General features: G+C 38.4%; 1 protein-coding gene across 5 annotated transcripts in view; it reads left to right on the plus strand.

The window, feature by feature from the left end:
- Positions 1-16,405, plus strand: part of frmd4ba (FERM domain containing 4Ba) — a 29,146-nt gene extending 12,741 nt beyond the window's left edge. For 4 of the 5 annotated variants that reach the window (XM_077726600.1, XM_077726601.1, XM_077726599.1 and 1 more), the window contains 18 exons: positions 72-128; positions 416-438; positions 3,862-3,945; positions 4,097-4,162; positions 4,526-4,583; positions 5,048-5,134; positions 8,890-8,966; positions 9,556-9,694; positions 10,487-10,628; positions 10,709-10,842; positions 11,116-11,232; positions 11,697-11,925; positions 12,068-12,124; positions 12,212-12,347; positions 12,813-12,974; positions 13,073-13,821; positions 13,909-14,020; positions 15,274-16,405. In XM_077726600.1, coding sequence (XP_077582726.1) covers positions 72-128; positions 416-438; positions 3,862-3,945; positions 4,097-4,162; positions 4,526-4,583; positions 5,048-5,134; positions 8,890-8,966; positions 9,556-9,694; positions 10,487-10,628; positions 10,709-10,842; positions 11,116-11,232; positions 11,697-11,925; positions 12,068-12,124; positions 12,212-12,347; positions 12,813-12,974; positions 13,073-13,821; positions 13,909-14,020; positions 15,274-15,385 — 2,541 coding nt within the window. In that variant the 3' untranslated portion in view covers positions 15,386-16,405. The remainder of the gene's footprint in view (positions 1-71; positions 129-415; positions 439-3,861; positions 3,946-4,096; positions 4,163-4,525; positions 4,584-5,047; positions 5,135-8,889; positions 8,967-9,555; positions 9,695-10,486; positions 10,629-10,708; positions 10,843-11,115; positions 11,233-11,696; positions 11,926-12,067; positions 12,125-12,211; positions 12,348-12,812; positions 12,975-13,072; positions 13,822-13,908; positions 14,021-15,273) is intronic. The other variant, XM_077726598.1, reaches the window with a different exon arrangement.

The raw sequence follows: 16,405 nt of genomic DNA on the forward strand, positions 1-16,405 counted from the left end.
AAAAACTATTTTGTTTTACAATAACTATTCTTTCTTCAACAACTACAAAAAAATCAACAACAACAAAACAGGAGATTATCGACGTGGAGAGCGATCACGTTTTCAAATTGGCTGCATTCGCATTACAGGTAAGGAAGAAGCATGTTTTGTTTGAGAGGGTTTTTGGCGCAAGCATTTTGTTGAACTAGTTTGCAGGGCGATGACCTACTTTTAAATTGTGTTTATTTTGTGATCAACCTAGTGTAACAAATCCAAAACTGTTGTTTTTATTTAGTTGAAAATGACTTTAATTGGAAGGACAAAAGCTTTGATTTTTTTTTAGGAAATTGCATGAAACAGTGGCCATGACATGTGCTGTGTGAATAAGCATAGAATTTTTTTGTTATGTTACTGACATCTTCATTCATTTTTTTAGGAGTTCAACGGCGATTTCACATGGTAAGACAATGTTATACCTTTTAATAAATGTTCTTTCATCGAAATTTCTTTTAGAAAAATTACATCAGCCCTGCAAAATGCAGCATTTTGTATAATCTATTACTGTGCTTAGTTTCAAATAAATGAGTTTTTTTACAAGATCATTGAAATTTCAAATATAACAATGCAGTTATAGATTTGGCAAAATATATACGTACAATCTGAACCACCGTTACATCACAACCAGCTGGGACCAAATCATTAAATCAATATATTGTGACATTTTCATGGAAATAATGAGTTTCATTTCATTGCAAATTGTGGGTCGTGTATTAGAATGGTGCATTTGAACCGTTAGAGCCAAAGGTTATTTTTCCATGCATTTTTATTTATGTCTCTTTGATCATACATAGCTTACCATTTGGTTATTCAAGTGTCAGGGTAAGTGAGTGACAGTACTGTATGTCAACAAAGGGAGAAAAATGACTTCTTTACAGTCGATAATGTTCAACCAGCTTGGATCTTTTACTTGCTACTGCCCTCCATAAATGATTACCCTGATTACCCTAAAACGTGTATTGTCGAAAATACAAAATTGCATGTATTACCATTGCTTAATATTTTAAATTTTGCTTTGCTCTAATGTGAATTTGAATAGCGATGAGAGAGACAGACTGACACAGAGCAAGAGAAAGCGAGAGAGAGAGAAAGAGTGAGAGAGGGGGGTATAGAGCGAGAGAGACTGTTTGGAGATTGCCTCCATAATCTGTCCACCATTAGAGATAAATTTAGGGTGCCTCAGAGGTTGACCTGTCGATAAGGTAGACCTATGTTATTTTCCATAGGAATAAAGGGTTTTCAATGGCTTTGAGCAATAAACTCTGATCAATCACTGTCTCTGCTCTGGAGAACAAGTGTATTGTCCTAATGATTTGACTCTAAAATGACCTCTGTTGTTGCCAATAACACAAATACTGTAGTTGTGTGGTTAAATTGCACAGTGGAATAAGGAGTCCTGTAAACATAAGTTGCCCCGTAGTCCAGCCCATGTTCTGTTACGTCATCCCTTTACAATATTTTGTTTATGCACTATAACTGCTACTTTTTGCCAAGGGAAGGAATAATCTGGCACTTCAACTGTTACTTGTCAGAGTTTAACTTTGGATAGGAGTACTTGATTAAAACTCTACAAAAATGATCTTTAAACTATTATTATTAATAGCATTTGAATACTTATTAATATTCCACTCACAGCTCTTTTAAAACCTTGTATTTATTTCTATATTTGTGTGATTTAACTAAGTTTAACAGAACACTAAGTATATTCATCAAAATTATAGAATTTACTGTGTCATTGGGGAAATAAAATTTGACAATTGTTTCAAAAACTTATAAACCACAAACTTTTCTCAGTAGAGCATAGATTTAGAATTCAATTATAGTATTGGTGCATCCCGCATTGTCACGTGGCAGTATTTCTCATTCCTGTCAATGTCTCCTTTGTTTCTACTTCTTTTCATGAAGAGGCTCAGTAAATCCCTGCATAAACCCTTAAGTATAAATGGGCCTCCCCCACACTGTATCAGCAAAGGGCCCTGTAGCGGTGAGATTAGCTGGAGACGTCCTCCTCCAGCAGTTAGCTGCTTTAAGAGGGATGAGCCAGGTCCACTGTCCAATAGTAGACAACTTGAGTCAAGTTGTGACTGAGTAGGCCAACCTTCTGCAGGGAGTTGACTTAGTGAACCATAAGGCCTAGTATTAAATTTATTGTTTGTAGTACTTGGGTGAAAACATTCAACACTACTTGGCCAAATATTTGGTTTAGAAAAGGTTTAACCGCCTCGCATTTTGGAGATCGAGAGTTCAATCCCTGGTGGCTTCCAGTCGTCTTGTGTGGAGATTGTGTAGGTTTTCTCCGGGTATTCCGGTTTCCTCCCGCATTCAAAAACATATATGGTAGGCAAGTAGATCAGTCTATTTTTTTCTTAGATTCGAATGTAAGAGTGAATGATCATTGTCCACTGGAATTGGCTGGGAACCATTTCAGGGTGTTGTCCACTTATTGTCCACAGCTGGCTAGGATAGTCTCCAGCACCCCTTGCAGCACTTGTGGGGATAAGCAAAGCGGAAAAAGGATAAATTGCATTTTTGCCACGACGTTTCATCTGTGTCGAATAGCTGAAACGTATTATGACCACTACGCTGAGGAAAATGTTCTGGGCTGGGCTGTAGGAATTGGCCCCACACTGCAGGCGCTGGGGAGATAACAGGCATAGTAATGAATTCCAGATTGCTGACAGGGCACTGTGGCTGTGGAGTAGATCACTCCGACAACAGCAGGCACCAGCTCCTCATAAATGTATGCCATCAAACACAGTGAAGTGCAGTGGCAGCAAAACCAAGTAAACCTGGGAGAAGTAGTCGCAGGGAGAAGTGTACGCTTTTGATTCGTACGATAGTTCAATTTTTTAGATTATTATAGATTGATTCTACCCTGTTAAGTGGCTGTTACGTTTAATTATTGTTTGGGGGTGGGAAAGTCCAATTTTATATTATCAAGGTCAATTTAAAGCCAAAAGGTAATTCGGTTATACCTTGATCCTTTTACATTTGAATTGAGTTTCATGTTATAGGATTAGCTTCATTATTAAGTACTGTACTGTGTTGAGTGATATGACACTTAACCTTTAAACCTATCCAATATAGATTGCCAATTCTGTCGATTTTTGTTTAGGTATGGGGAACTGGAATGCCGAGCCAGCTTTCTATTTGTTCAGTCCAGCAGCGTTTTTTTTTTTTTTTTTGGCCTGCAATATATGACATATTGTAGCAACATTGACAGTGACAGTCACACATTAGTATTCGTCTGAACAGATAACATTGTAACCCTGTTACAAGGGCGTATCTCTTTGATGTCTTTGGCAGGGCAAAGTTTAATATTTCATTTTTGACATAATACTTTGGGAAGGTGCAGTAAATCACTACTGTAGTTGACCAACAATATTTTGAAACAGCTCCCCCTTTTTGTAATGCAATTGGATGTAATTTAAATTATTTATATGACTTAAAGGCCCACTTTGTTCCATGCACATCTTAAGTTTGGCAACAGATCAGTTCAGTCTAGGTTTATTTTTCTAACACGCAAAGCTTCATAAGACTTTTTTTTATTGGAGATAAAAGAGATGAAAAGACTTCTCTGACACGGCATAGGTTTATCACCTTAATTATTGTCAATTCCTAAACATGAACTTGAATTGACCTAGAAACAGAAATATGACTATTGTGCTTCAAGTCACCTCCATAACCTCTATAAGCCCTAGTAATTGCTCATTGTTTAGATGTGTAAAACGTATGATTGTCCTCGCTAGAAATGGTTGATGAGAAACCTAAATTCATACTTCAGAACAGTTTGAAAAAAAATGTCCTGTTTTTCTGTCTACACAGTACTGAAACAGCTAAAACAAACCTAAAGAATCTCCCAGTTCTACCCACTCAAGTTCTCAGGAAGCACCCATCTCTCAGTTATTGGTAAGTTATCTCAGTTCCACCAAGGAGTAAGAGACAGCACATGAAATTTCATTGCACGTTTTATGTAACCAAATAACTTTCTGCAAGAGAGGCTACATTTGTTTTCCAAAACTGTTCATTAATCTGATTTTTTTTTCTCATCTGTCTACAGTGAGGACAAAGTGATTGAACATTACAAGAAATTGAAGGGGGTGACAAGAGGACAGGCCATTGTTAAGTAAGTTGTCAATGATTTTGAATTCGCTGGTATTAACATTGTTTGGGAATTCTCTGTTATACACAAGTGGTGGCTGGCCTAGATTAATTATAGGAGGTTCTCAGTACACAGCAAGCCTGTCTGAGCAAGTTTTATTACTGTTGTATTTCACTGGTTTGGTGCTCAATACAGCCCTGAACCACTTAACATTGTGACGTTTTGTGACCTTGACTTATCAATGGAGTCTCTCCCTTCTGTCAGCGCTTGAAAACAGATCAATTTGCTTCCCACTCTACTCTTGTCAGCTGTACAATGGTCACAGTTCAGCAGTGATCAACTGTAAGTGATTGTTTCCCTTTTAACCTGTCTTTTTCTTTTCTGAAGGTATCTAACCTTGCTGGAGTCTTTGCCAACGTATGGGGTCCATTATTACCCTGTAAAGGTAATATAAGTCACTTGAGTAAACATAATTTTGTCACGTGAAAATTTCAAACTCTCATAAGAAACAGTGATTTTTTGACTCATGATATGTTGAAATTTGAAACCAAATGTGATGTATTAAATCCCTACATAGTGTTTTAAGGTGCCTTAAACGCTGCCACAATCCAGAAAAAAGCTTATTAATGATAATGATATGCATCACAATGTTATACAAAGCTGAGTTGGCATCCATGTTAAACAACCTGCAAAGTAACAGTCTGACTACTTTGCACTACAGAGGTCATCATGTGTCTCATGTTCAAACTCGTGTCAACAATGCACCTTTGGACATTATCCCCTATTTTTCCGTTGCAGTGAGCCGACCCGAGCCCACAGTTTATTTATTTATATATTTGTTTTAATCTTCCACTTTCACTAATAGGAAAACAGATTATTTGACTGGCATGTGGTTGTGCTTTTCTACAGGACAAGCAGGGAATACCCTGGTGGTTAGGTGTCAGCTACAAAGGTGTTGGCCAGTATGACTTACAAGACAAGCTGAAACCTAGAAAGGTACCAGATGTTTTTTTTAATGTATTTTATAGATTTAACCATTCGAAAATGTTCACTAAATCAGCAATTCTTACATTGTACTATTGTATATTATACTGTACATTACCTATTTAGTTTAACTCTACAGTAATCCCTCAAATATCGCGGTTAATGTAAACCAGAAATCATAATTAAAAAATCGCGAAGTAGGGTCACCCCTATTATAACTACCTTGTTTCCCCTTCAGTCCTTTCAGTGTGGATTTTCACTTTTTAAGAAATAATTAAAAAATAATAATAATAATAATTAATAGCAGGAAAAAAATTGCAGAAGAGTGAATTTGCGTTAAATGAATGCATGACAATCGGAGAAAGACTGTATACTTTCTTCTCCTTGGTTTATTATAAAAGATGCAACATGGTTAATAATCCATCCACTGTGTAAACAAGCAGCATTAAGATATCTATTCCCATGCCAGTCAAAAGAAAGCAGAGTAGGTGGGAAAAACCTTATCAGGTTTGGTGCTGAAGAGTCAAGGCCAAGGTAAATAAGGAAAAAGTAAAATAAAAAATAATACTAAACAATGTTTAAATGGCTTACAGTTACAGTTGATCAAATGGGTATTCTGTCCAAATTCTTTCACAAGGTCACTTTGCAAAGTGTGTCAATACAATGTTTTCCCTTTAGCTGAACTTTTTTAATGTCTTAAAAGTTTTTTTTACTGAAACTGAAAAAATGATTCTTAATTACATAAATTTGAAAGGCAAAATGAAGTTTTTTTTTATTTTTTTTCACTCTGAAATGTATTCAGTGAATTTAACCTCATGTGCTGGCCTTTTAGCGCTATTATGAAGTTGGGACTTGTTGATGCTGCAGTTTCTTTGTCACATTGGTTTCCAAAACATGAGTGAGCTTTTATTTGTGTGTGGTAGTTGTGTTCTATAGGAAGCAACATGTCTGTAGGGCTTGCATTGGCATTCAGCCAACTCTGGTAGTGGGTGTTAAGAGTTTCAGAGCAACATGGACTCACAGTAGTTTCATGTGGTTCGGAGAATGCATTCTGTTATACAGCTACATTACAATCTTTGTTGATATTTCGCTGGACTTTAACATTATAGGATTATACTGAATTTTAAATTAAGTCATCAAGTGTACAAGGCAAATGTATAGTCACTGGAAAACCAGTCAAAATGTGTAAAGCAGTTAATTCGAGGAGGCCCAGACTAAGCTTTTCAGGCGGAGGGATTTGAGGGTGGGGCTTGTTTTGGGTTACACTTAGTTCCAGGTGCTTACACAGAGAGTGTCACTCAATGTGAACACACTGATCGAGACTGAAACCAAAGGCATGATCTGAATAGACTTATCTAAAACCACAGGATTCTCTTTCTATAAGGTGAGATAAGGCAAAAAAAGGTGGTGGTAAAGCTAAGTAACTCATTTTTCAGTCAACTTCGAAGAGAAACTGATAGTATTACTATTAAATAAGTGAGTCATTTTTTAAATTCTACTCGCTGTCGCTGTGTAACACTCACTACACACTATAACAGCTAAAGAGCTTCCAGGAGACAAAGTGTACTCTTGTGCTAGCCTTTTGCAAAGTTTGAGGTGTGTCACATCCCAAACATATTTTGGAAGTGTCCTCAGACGTAGTCATTGCAGTGTCTTATATGTAGTTCTATGTGCTTGCACAAGCATGTGAAATCTCACGCTAAAGTTTTAAACGTTGTGATCTTCACATTGAATTTGTTATTGCCTATTTGTGTCCGTAATCAATGTTCTGAATACTTCCCATGTTCCATATATAAAAAGTCTACCCATAAGCAGTTTTACTGGATGTGCGACATTATTTCTGTTATTAGTACAAGTATGGGAGTGAGTCCTTCAGTACATTGCGATGATGTCAGGCTCCGATTGACAGGGTTAATTATGTTTACAATGTTGTTCATATTGTAAATGTCTTTATTGCATTGGTGACTGTTATCTGTTGTCACGGTGAAAATAATGCATGGGGGGCTACCAACTTTTAATTAGGCACCATGTCTGGTTTCCATGATTTTTTTTATTGATTTTTTTAACACACTACTCTTTATTGACAAGTCTGTTATGCACAAGGACTTTCAGTATTGGGTTTGGATAGGAAAGATCAATCATCTATTTGAGGATATTCCGGTTCATTATTTTGCCTGGGAAAGGAACTGACATGGAACAATAGCCCCCACCTCCCAACTTCCATCAAAAAATGGGAGAAACATGACTGTTGACTTTTTCTGCCGAATCTATCTTTTCATTGAAGGTTCTGGTGAATGGGTGTACTATGAGTCATAAAAAAGTGATTATTGCAAGTTTATTCATAGTTCTTTGCCTAATGATCATCCTGAGTCATAAAGTCATGGAAAAAAATATTAGACCACCTTTGTTTTTTCAGTCCCTTGTTCGTTTCAAATGCCTGTTTGGCCAACACCAGGAGACTATCGTTGTTTGACCATTAGAGCCGATTTCAGGATTACAACTTGTAATATGTATCTGTCTGTCTCTGTCGATATCTGTTTCTCTGTACCTGTGAGTAATAAGACTTGGATATTTTAAATGGCTTTTCCAAATAAGCTCTGATGACATGTATATAACTTGTTCATCTGGTCTGACTAAAATGGAAGAGCTATGTGTAGGAGGGAGAGCAAGAGAGCAGCTCAGTGTGGCGCAAAACTGAGGATGAGGTGTCTGTGATGTCAGGACGAAGGGGTGGTACAAGGGGTGTGGCTCAGTTGAAACTCTTGCAACACCTATCTGGTTGTCTCAGTTCAGACAAGAAAGAGCATTGTTCAAGGAAGCTCAAGCCCTGTGGGAAATTTTAAGTCAATAGGATTCAATATACAGGAATTCCACAAGGATTAGTACCTTTTTTTACTTTTTAAGGTAAGCCTTTATCACATCCCCCTATTAATTTGTTCACTTGTGTACTCAGTTTGCATTCAGTTATTTTTAATATGTGGGAAATTTGCCAGGTAATATGGCAAAGGAGGTTGTGCGTGTTTTTTTTTTTCCTGGTCTAAACATACTTTCTACCACTGACTCAAAATACGTCATGAAGAATGACGGTAATTCACATTGGTTTGCTGTGTGGAATGTTAGAAAATATAAAGCAGAGTGATACTTGAATTTCCTGTAAGAAATTGTAATAACTAAGTGACATTGGAAACATTTTTTTTTAAATCACATTGCTTAAGCCATGAGAGAGTACATAATATAATTGCCACATCTGAATGCAACCCGGTGCTTTCCCCCAAAGACTCTAACCCATCCTATTTTAATGTATTATTACTTATAGAGCTAGAACTAAAATTGAGCCTCATATCTGTATTTTTCCTGTGTATATTTGCTTCTCCGATGCAAAGTCTTGCTTTTAAGAACAACCAGTTTTTCTATGTCCTTTCAGTCCCCACCCAGTACAGAACTTTAAAAAATACATTTAAAAAAAAAGTTTCAAGAATAGAATAAAGAAAGCTTGTGGAATTTGATGATGGCATTAGAAAACTTTTTTTGTTTCACTACAGTTGCAGCCCATAATCCAAAACTAGATTTACAGGTTAAAGGAAGACTTTAAATTGTTTGCAGTTAACTAGTGACCTGTCCAAGTCATCCAAAGTCTGTTAGGAAGCAAACTATTTCCCTCATTAGGTTAAGCAAATAGTTCATAAAAAGACTTTTGTAGACTTCCATTATTGATTTTGTCATGAAAAACTGCCAAATCTCAATGCAAGCAATGTTTCTTTCTACAGTTGTTTCTGTGGAAGCAGTTGGAGAACTTGTATTTCCGAGAGAAGAAATTTGCTGTTGAAGTAAACGACCCCCAAAGGTTTGTTTATCTATCCCAACAGATCCTTGATATTGTAACTCTATTGGGAAGGCTCTAATAGCTGCAGGTCTATAAAAAGGAAATTTATCTTTAGTGGAAATGTTTTTTAGAAACATACTAGGAATTCATTGCTCAGTTTCACTTTTAGAGAGTTTCAATTGCCATTAATGTCCTTATCTCACACCTTGAACACCGTGAAAGGCATCTGCCAACAGTAGACAGTTTAGGGCACCATGTTATTGGTTAAAGATTGCCTCTTTAACAAGTGCTTTCCTGCTCTTAGTGGGGCACTTCACACTATCTTAGATGTGCTTCTTCCGGACATTTGTAAATGTCAATGTTTTTTAATAACTACAGACAAAAAAAGTCTTAAATCTCTGTTTTATTCCATCATAATTCATAATCATTTGTTTTCTTTCCTCACCTTTTTAAAATGTTGGTTGACTCATTGTGTTACACCCTGGCATTGGGAATTGCAAGGGTCTGTTCTGTTGTAATTATTTTTTAGAAAACAATTCAAAAATAATTATTTCTCAAATTGCAATTTAATGTTTGGCATTAAAAAGATGATTTTCTTTTTCTTCAACAGTCAAACAGTGAACAAGCGGCCGTTTGGACAAACTGGCCTTGTCATTCACTCCTGGTATGCTAGCCATTCTTTAATTAAAACTATATGGGTGATGGCCATCAGTCAGCACCAGTTCTACCTGGACAGAAAGCAAAGTAGAGTGAGTATTTCCCTCTCTCTGCTCCAGTATAATTTCAAAATCTGCTTAATCTGTCTTAATTTATATAAATAATCAACGTCTCTATTTTTTTTAATCTTGTATTACATTTTCTCTATATCTCTCAAGTGTATAGCCCCCATGTTGAAGATTATTGGCTAATAGGATAAAAGGAGGTTCTGGTAGTTAAAACTGATGGTGCGCAAAAGCTGTTTACTGTGCTGAGCCAACATTTTGTACCTCAGCGTATTGGATTGGCTGAGTAATGAATCAGTAGAATTGTCTTTTTTATCGTTATGAGACTCGGAAGGAAGAACATAACCTATCTAAAATGTGCTGTGATAGGCTTCGAATTGACAAAAGTGCTTTGAAATCATCACCAAGGCAAAATGAAATAATGAAAACATGGCAAAGGGTTCTCTTCTCATTTTTTAAATGCAAAACACGTCCTGTTTTATGTGCCTGTGCTTCATAGAACACATTTGCTGCACTAAAACACTATTGAACAAATGGAGGTTTTATGTGCCTCTTGCAGTGGAGATTCATCAGAGTGCGGCTACAGTCAAATGAGATTTTATAGCTATTGTTTCTCAAAGGCAGATGGCGCATGCGTCCATCCAAGAATAGATAGCCCTAACCTGATTGATGAGGGAGAAATGGATTTTCCCTGCCTGCAAATAGGACACTCCCATCTCAGTACATTATTAAAATGAAATACCCACAATCCCTCTTCAATTTCCTTTTCCTCCTCCATTTTCCCCCCGGCGTCCTATTTAAATATACCTATCTCCCCAGTCCAATATGGCCACAACAAGAAGTTCCGGAGATATTGCCATGGACCTTACAGAGATCAGTGCACAGCGGATCAGCAAACTTTCCGCGCTGGAAGGCAAAGATCAGCTTATTATGGCAAGCAGTGGAAGCCTCATCTCAGCCGGTACATTGCGGATTCATCTATAGTATTTTCATTTGCTCATCCACTTTAATCGTAAGTAACTATATTACATGTCCGGACAGGCTCTGCTGACTCTGATTTTGCTGAGGAGCAAAAGAAACACAAGATATCTGAGCTAAAAACAAAAGAGAAGAAACTTCAAGATGCACTCATGCAGAAAACGGAGGAACTGAAGAAGATCTGCATGCGAGAAGCGGTCAGTCTGTGTCAATATTTTTTTCCTAATCCCTATAAAACCGTAAGAACTAACACAGAGAGCAACAAAGACCACATAACAAGCATGTTGAAGTGTTGTATATTTATGTTTCCAAGTTGTTAAATCATCGTACTTAAAACATGTTATTATTTTAGAATTGAGTATATAATGGATACTCCTTTGTATAAAGTTGTACCAATTTCAAATAGGTTAGTGATCTCTCCTGTAAAACATCTTAATTGTAAGATATTTGGTGACTCTTCCCATTTACAGGAAATTACAGGCAGTCTACCGCAAGAATATCCCTTGATTACTGGTGAAAAGACCCCACACGTTCGAAGACGCGTTGGAACTGAATTCAAGCTTGATGGCCTTCTGTCCCCCAATGAGGTTGGAGAATTTTTTTTTTGTAATTTGAAATTGATGTTATGTTGGCATTGATGCAGCAGTTTGCATTAGAGTGAGTCAAATGACACTGTGATCATTACCACTTTAACACCTGCACTGTCAGTACTTTGCATCCTGGTGCTAAAACATGAATAGTACAGTCATGTATTCCCGACTCGATGGCTCCTCTCATGTAGTTGTCAAAGCAATTCATGCCCAGGAATTCTCTACTAAAAACAGGAAAAGAATGCACCATCTTACCTGTGTTGGAACTGGAAGAAACAAAGAAATACTTTATTTTAAAGCTTTACCAATGTATTCATTTACTGTGAAATTCCCCCAAAAAACATTGAACTGTTGCAGAAATCAATATAACTTACAATTTTTAAGGTTACTCATAAATTGTTATTTAAATGTTATTATGCAATGTTGATTTCTAATTGGCTTTGTTATACCTTTTCCTTTAGGATCCTTATTTATGGGACCTAGAAAGCAAATTTGCCTTGCAGCAGAAGATTGTGGAAGCAGCCATCAAGTTAACTAACGAATTGGACCTGAAGAAGACATTGAGAAAAACGAGAAAAAACACCTATCTTTGTGAAATGAGGAAACTGGAGGCGATTGAGAAGGAGATCAATGACTATAGGAAAATAAAAGGAAAGAAACCCACCCAGAGAGCTTCACTGATTTTAGCAGGTAACATAAATAATCCACTTACTTGCAACAGGAATTCAAATAAGGATTCACTTTTTGAACACATTAAAACAGGGAACAGTTATCTTTTAATTCAAGATGCACTGAATATGTATAAAATTAATGTTCTTATTTCAATTCATAGATGATGTCAATCTGTTAGAACTCAGCTCTCTGTCTGACAGCTACACGCTGGATGAAGGTACGGCCTATTTCAAATCAATACATTCTCCTGGTAGTATTTCTTTACTGTATATCAGGTTCAAAGATACCTTCTTTTGCCTCACAGATGAGGATCTCAGCTCCCAAAGACAGCGGTCAAGTTCAATCCAGTACTCTCCAAAACCTCAGCATGCAGACACACTGAGCGTCCACTATAGCAGGGAGAGACGCTCTTCGGCTAATGACCAACACACAGACAGGAGGTATATAATTTCTCTGTCACCTCAGGTGAACATGATATTAATATTTGCACTTGGATTGTTTTTGTGTGTGAACTAGTTCAAACTTGTGAAGTCACTCCAGTTCTACATTCCTGCCAGTTAATTCTCCTCCCTGCTTCGAAAAAGTTTCTCCCTTATCAGCTCAAAGGCACCAGTTTTAAAAATAGAATGAAAAGAACATGTTGAAAACAACAAACCCCATATGGTAGCAGAGAGAAGGCAAACATTAAAGTGGCAATGCACCATAGTTCAAATAGCTCGCAGTGGCTCCCTTGCCTTCAAATGTTGAACTAATTTTAAGCATTCACAAGGCAAGCAGACCTAAATACTGTATTCAGGGCAATGCTGCAGTTATTACTTTGGTTTGCAGCTTGGAAAAGAGGGCGTGAATGTCAACTGTATGATGAAGAAAGATACTGAAGTATATTTTTTTTATCCTTTTGCCAGGTTAAATTACAGTCCAATCCAAGCGCCAGCACACCACAGTCACCATGATGCCTTAGGTCATAGCAGTCCACACAAGTCAGCTTGCAACAAGCCACGTGACGCCCGCAGTATGCCTCCCACTCCACTGCTACACCGTAATGCTTATAGCAGTACTCATCTAAAGTATGTCATTTGCTTAGTCAAAATTATAACTATGGAATTACTTTTGTTTTACTTTTTCACATTTGATTTGATTTGTTTTCTCTATTTCCCACTCCCAGATCGGAGGAGGCAACACCTCTTTTTCGTCACCGTAGCGGGAGTTTGGAGTCTCAGTCCCAGTTTCTACCGGAGACCGAACCCCCTGTGCCCACATTCAACTTTTCCTCAACCCGACGGAGCAACAGCACTGAGGTGCTCGATGACGGCTCCTCCTACACCAGCCAATCTAGTGTGGAGTATGCAGTTCCTGGTAACCACAACCAGCGGCGTCGAGTGCGTGGTCGCCACCGGAAGGATATTTATGCCAACACAGGCAGTATGCCCAATTTAGCCCAGCCAGAGACCCACTGTTACGCATACCAGCCCCGCAATCGGCCCACCACGACCGCCTACTACATCACGGGATATCCACGGCATACTGAGCCGGAGCCCTACTCCAACGGATCCTATATGTACGACAATGAGACGGGGGGACACTACAGCGTCAATACAGCATCCCATCCCACCCATGCGGTTTATCGTTCCCACGACAGTCGTTATGGCGGCGACGAGCTTGATGGAAAATCACAGAACTTGTACGCGACGCTTCGGCCTCCCAACTACCGCCCGGCTCCCCAGAGTGAAGAACAGATGTCAAGGAACTATCAGAAGGCCGTTGTGGCTGAGCACTTGAGAGGCTGGTACCATCGTAACACCGCTCACAAGCAGGCGCCCCACGACTATGAACGAGGCTCTCTACAAAGTCTGGGCTATCAAACATTGCCTACACCTTTCAATCAGAACAACAGAAGCCTCTCTTACTCAACAGGTTGGACAAGTCTTTTGGCCGGACACCTAGTAAATCCTATGTTGACATTCTGGAAGCGTCGTATTAACTAAATTCCAATTTTCCCAGGCTCCTCCATTGGAAACTGGCATGGCCATATGGTGGATTGTGACGTGCCTAAGCAGATGCCACAGACCTACGCCTACACTACTGCTCCCTTCATCCGCTCCACCCACAGTAGGTAAAGAAGCAAAACTTATCTCCTCATCCCCTAAAATACTCCCTAATCCTACTTTTAAATACTTGGAATCAGTTGTTTTGGCAAACACAACCTAAGGTTTGTCGCAGAAACTATGTAAGAGTGTACCATGTGTCCAAAGCATCCCATTCTTATTGCTCTATATAAAACCAAAAATGCTCTTGTTCATTGATCACGTTGTAGGATCTATGCCACAATTATGTTCCCTCAGAGGTGAAGAGCACTTCTCCTTTGCAAGACCAGTGGAATGGTTTTCTTGTAAATGTCGCCCTTCACAGCATTTTCCTACTTCTTGTCACATCCTCGATAGCCAAGGAGGAAGCATCTTTTCTCCCACAAGCTCCTCCTCTTCTGTTTTCCCCTCCTGCCCTCCTTCCTCTTTCTTCTCCCCTGGCTGGCAAGCTGGACTGGTGGTTCAGGCCATCTCAAGGCACAGGGCCAGTAAGGTGCTCCTTGCTAAAAAAGTAGTTCATAGTAAGTAAACAGCCATGGCCTAGTATGCTTTTGCTGGTTTCCACACCAGTGTCATGCACGATAAGGTGCAATAATTGCATGGCTTTGTCACACAACATGTCCTACTTCCTCCTGTAATTGATATATTGTCATCACGTGGTTACATTCCTTTTGGGTGAGCTTCTTTTTTTAAATGCTCATGCACTGCCATTAACTCCTTTTGCTGACATGTGCAGAGTTCACCTTGAGTTTCAGTGATGGAATTGTAAAAGGGGGCTTGGCCTTTCAAGAGGTGTCAGGATCCCATTTCCAATAATGAAAGTAACTAAATGAAAAAAAATTAGCAATAATTTTGTGGGCCCAGCTGGTGACCTGGCACCTTTGTGAAAGATGGCAGAACAATCATGTTCTCCTTGTTGATTTTTCATTTTGTCTTCAGATTGTGTTAAGTTTGAAAGAGCACCATAGTGACAGAGGGGATTGTTGGATTTCATTGCTCTACTTGTGTTTGTGTGTTCTGTTGTTTTGCTGCTTGAGAATGTTTGACCATTAGTTTAAAGTCATGTGAAGCGTACCATCCCTGCAACATTTTGAATTGCTGTAACCCAGTCCAGTCTCGACAATATTTGGAGTCAAAAGGGGATTGTATCTGTCTAGCTGTTTTACACATGTAGGACATCAACTTGAGCAACGTGTAGTGTTTGAACCCCATTTGAGAACAATTATGAGTTGGCAAGGGAAGCTCCAATGTCATGATTGTCTTTCTATTTCTTTCTTTCCAGATCATACATAGATGTCAACCAAATGGACATCAGCAATCAAACGCAAACAAGCATGGATCCACAAGACGCCATACACTGGCACGAAGACTCAAAACCAGGAACAATAGTTTAGCTCTTTGTACATTCAATGGATTTTAGCAGGACAAGCTGTCTTCTGTGCCTTAGACTGCACTTAACTGGTTTTCTGAGCAAGGAGAACCAAAGAATGAAGGAATTTACAGACAAATGCCAAACGAACCTGGATCGCAACAGACATTTTTTTGTCTGGATGGACAAAGTGTTTGTAGAGATGGCACTTGGGCACTGTAACTGTATTTGGACCTGCTATGGATTGCAGAGTTCAAGTAGTCAGTGTTCCTGTAATGAGATGAAAACTTTACAGAGGTCATACGGAGCCGCAATGAACGATTTCATGGCATCTTCTCCTGCCACTTTCCTACACGTGTGAACATAACCATGAAGGACCAGATGAGGATTAAAATTGAAGGAACTCATTTGGAGAGAAGCGGACAAAGTGAACTCATTCCTGGAACACTACACAGCAATTGTTTAAAAGATTAATTTACTTTTATTTCTGAATTCTTTCAACCACCACATGCTCATTTGTATTCATTCTGTGTGTCTGAGACATTATGGTAAATGGGCTTTTACTTGTATAGCACTTTTCTACCTTCAAGGTACTCAAAGCTCTTTAACCATGTCTCTTCATTGACCTACTGATGACGCAGTGTGAGGAGGAATTGGAGGTTCAGTATTGATAAGGAGCTCGGGATCAAAACCCAAACCTGAGCCATACTTTGTCCACTAATTGAACACCAGTATTACTCATAAGAATCTAACACAGATTACTGCCACTCTACTACTACTACTATAAAAAAATGGGCTTTGAAGAAAAGAAACTAACAAAAACATGGTTCTTTTACATCCATGCTGGAACTCATGGACTGGTGCTCGTGATTGTTTTTCTAAAAACAAAATGTATATGTTTTTATTGTTTATACACTGGTTGTTTGTAGACCATTTTATGTATTCGGAAAGCATGTAATATATAGCAAAAAAATGTGGTTAAGCTGGTTCTTAGGATTTTGTATAGTTTCACTTGTTTGAATAAATCAAAATAGATTTTGTTTGA

The sequence above is a fragment of the Stigmatopora nigra genome, chromosome 10, assembly GCF_051989575.1.
Source record: "Stigmatopora nigra isolate UIUO_SnigA chromosome 10, RoL_Snig_1.1, whole genome shotgun sequence".
NCBI classification, from domain to species: Eukaryota; Metazoa; Chordata; class Actinopteri; order Syngnathiformes; family Syngnathidae; genus Stigmatopora; species Stigmatopora nigra.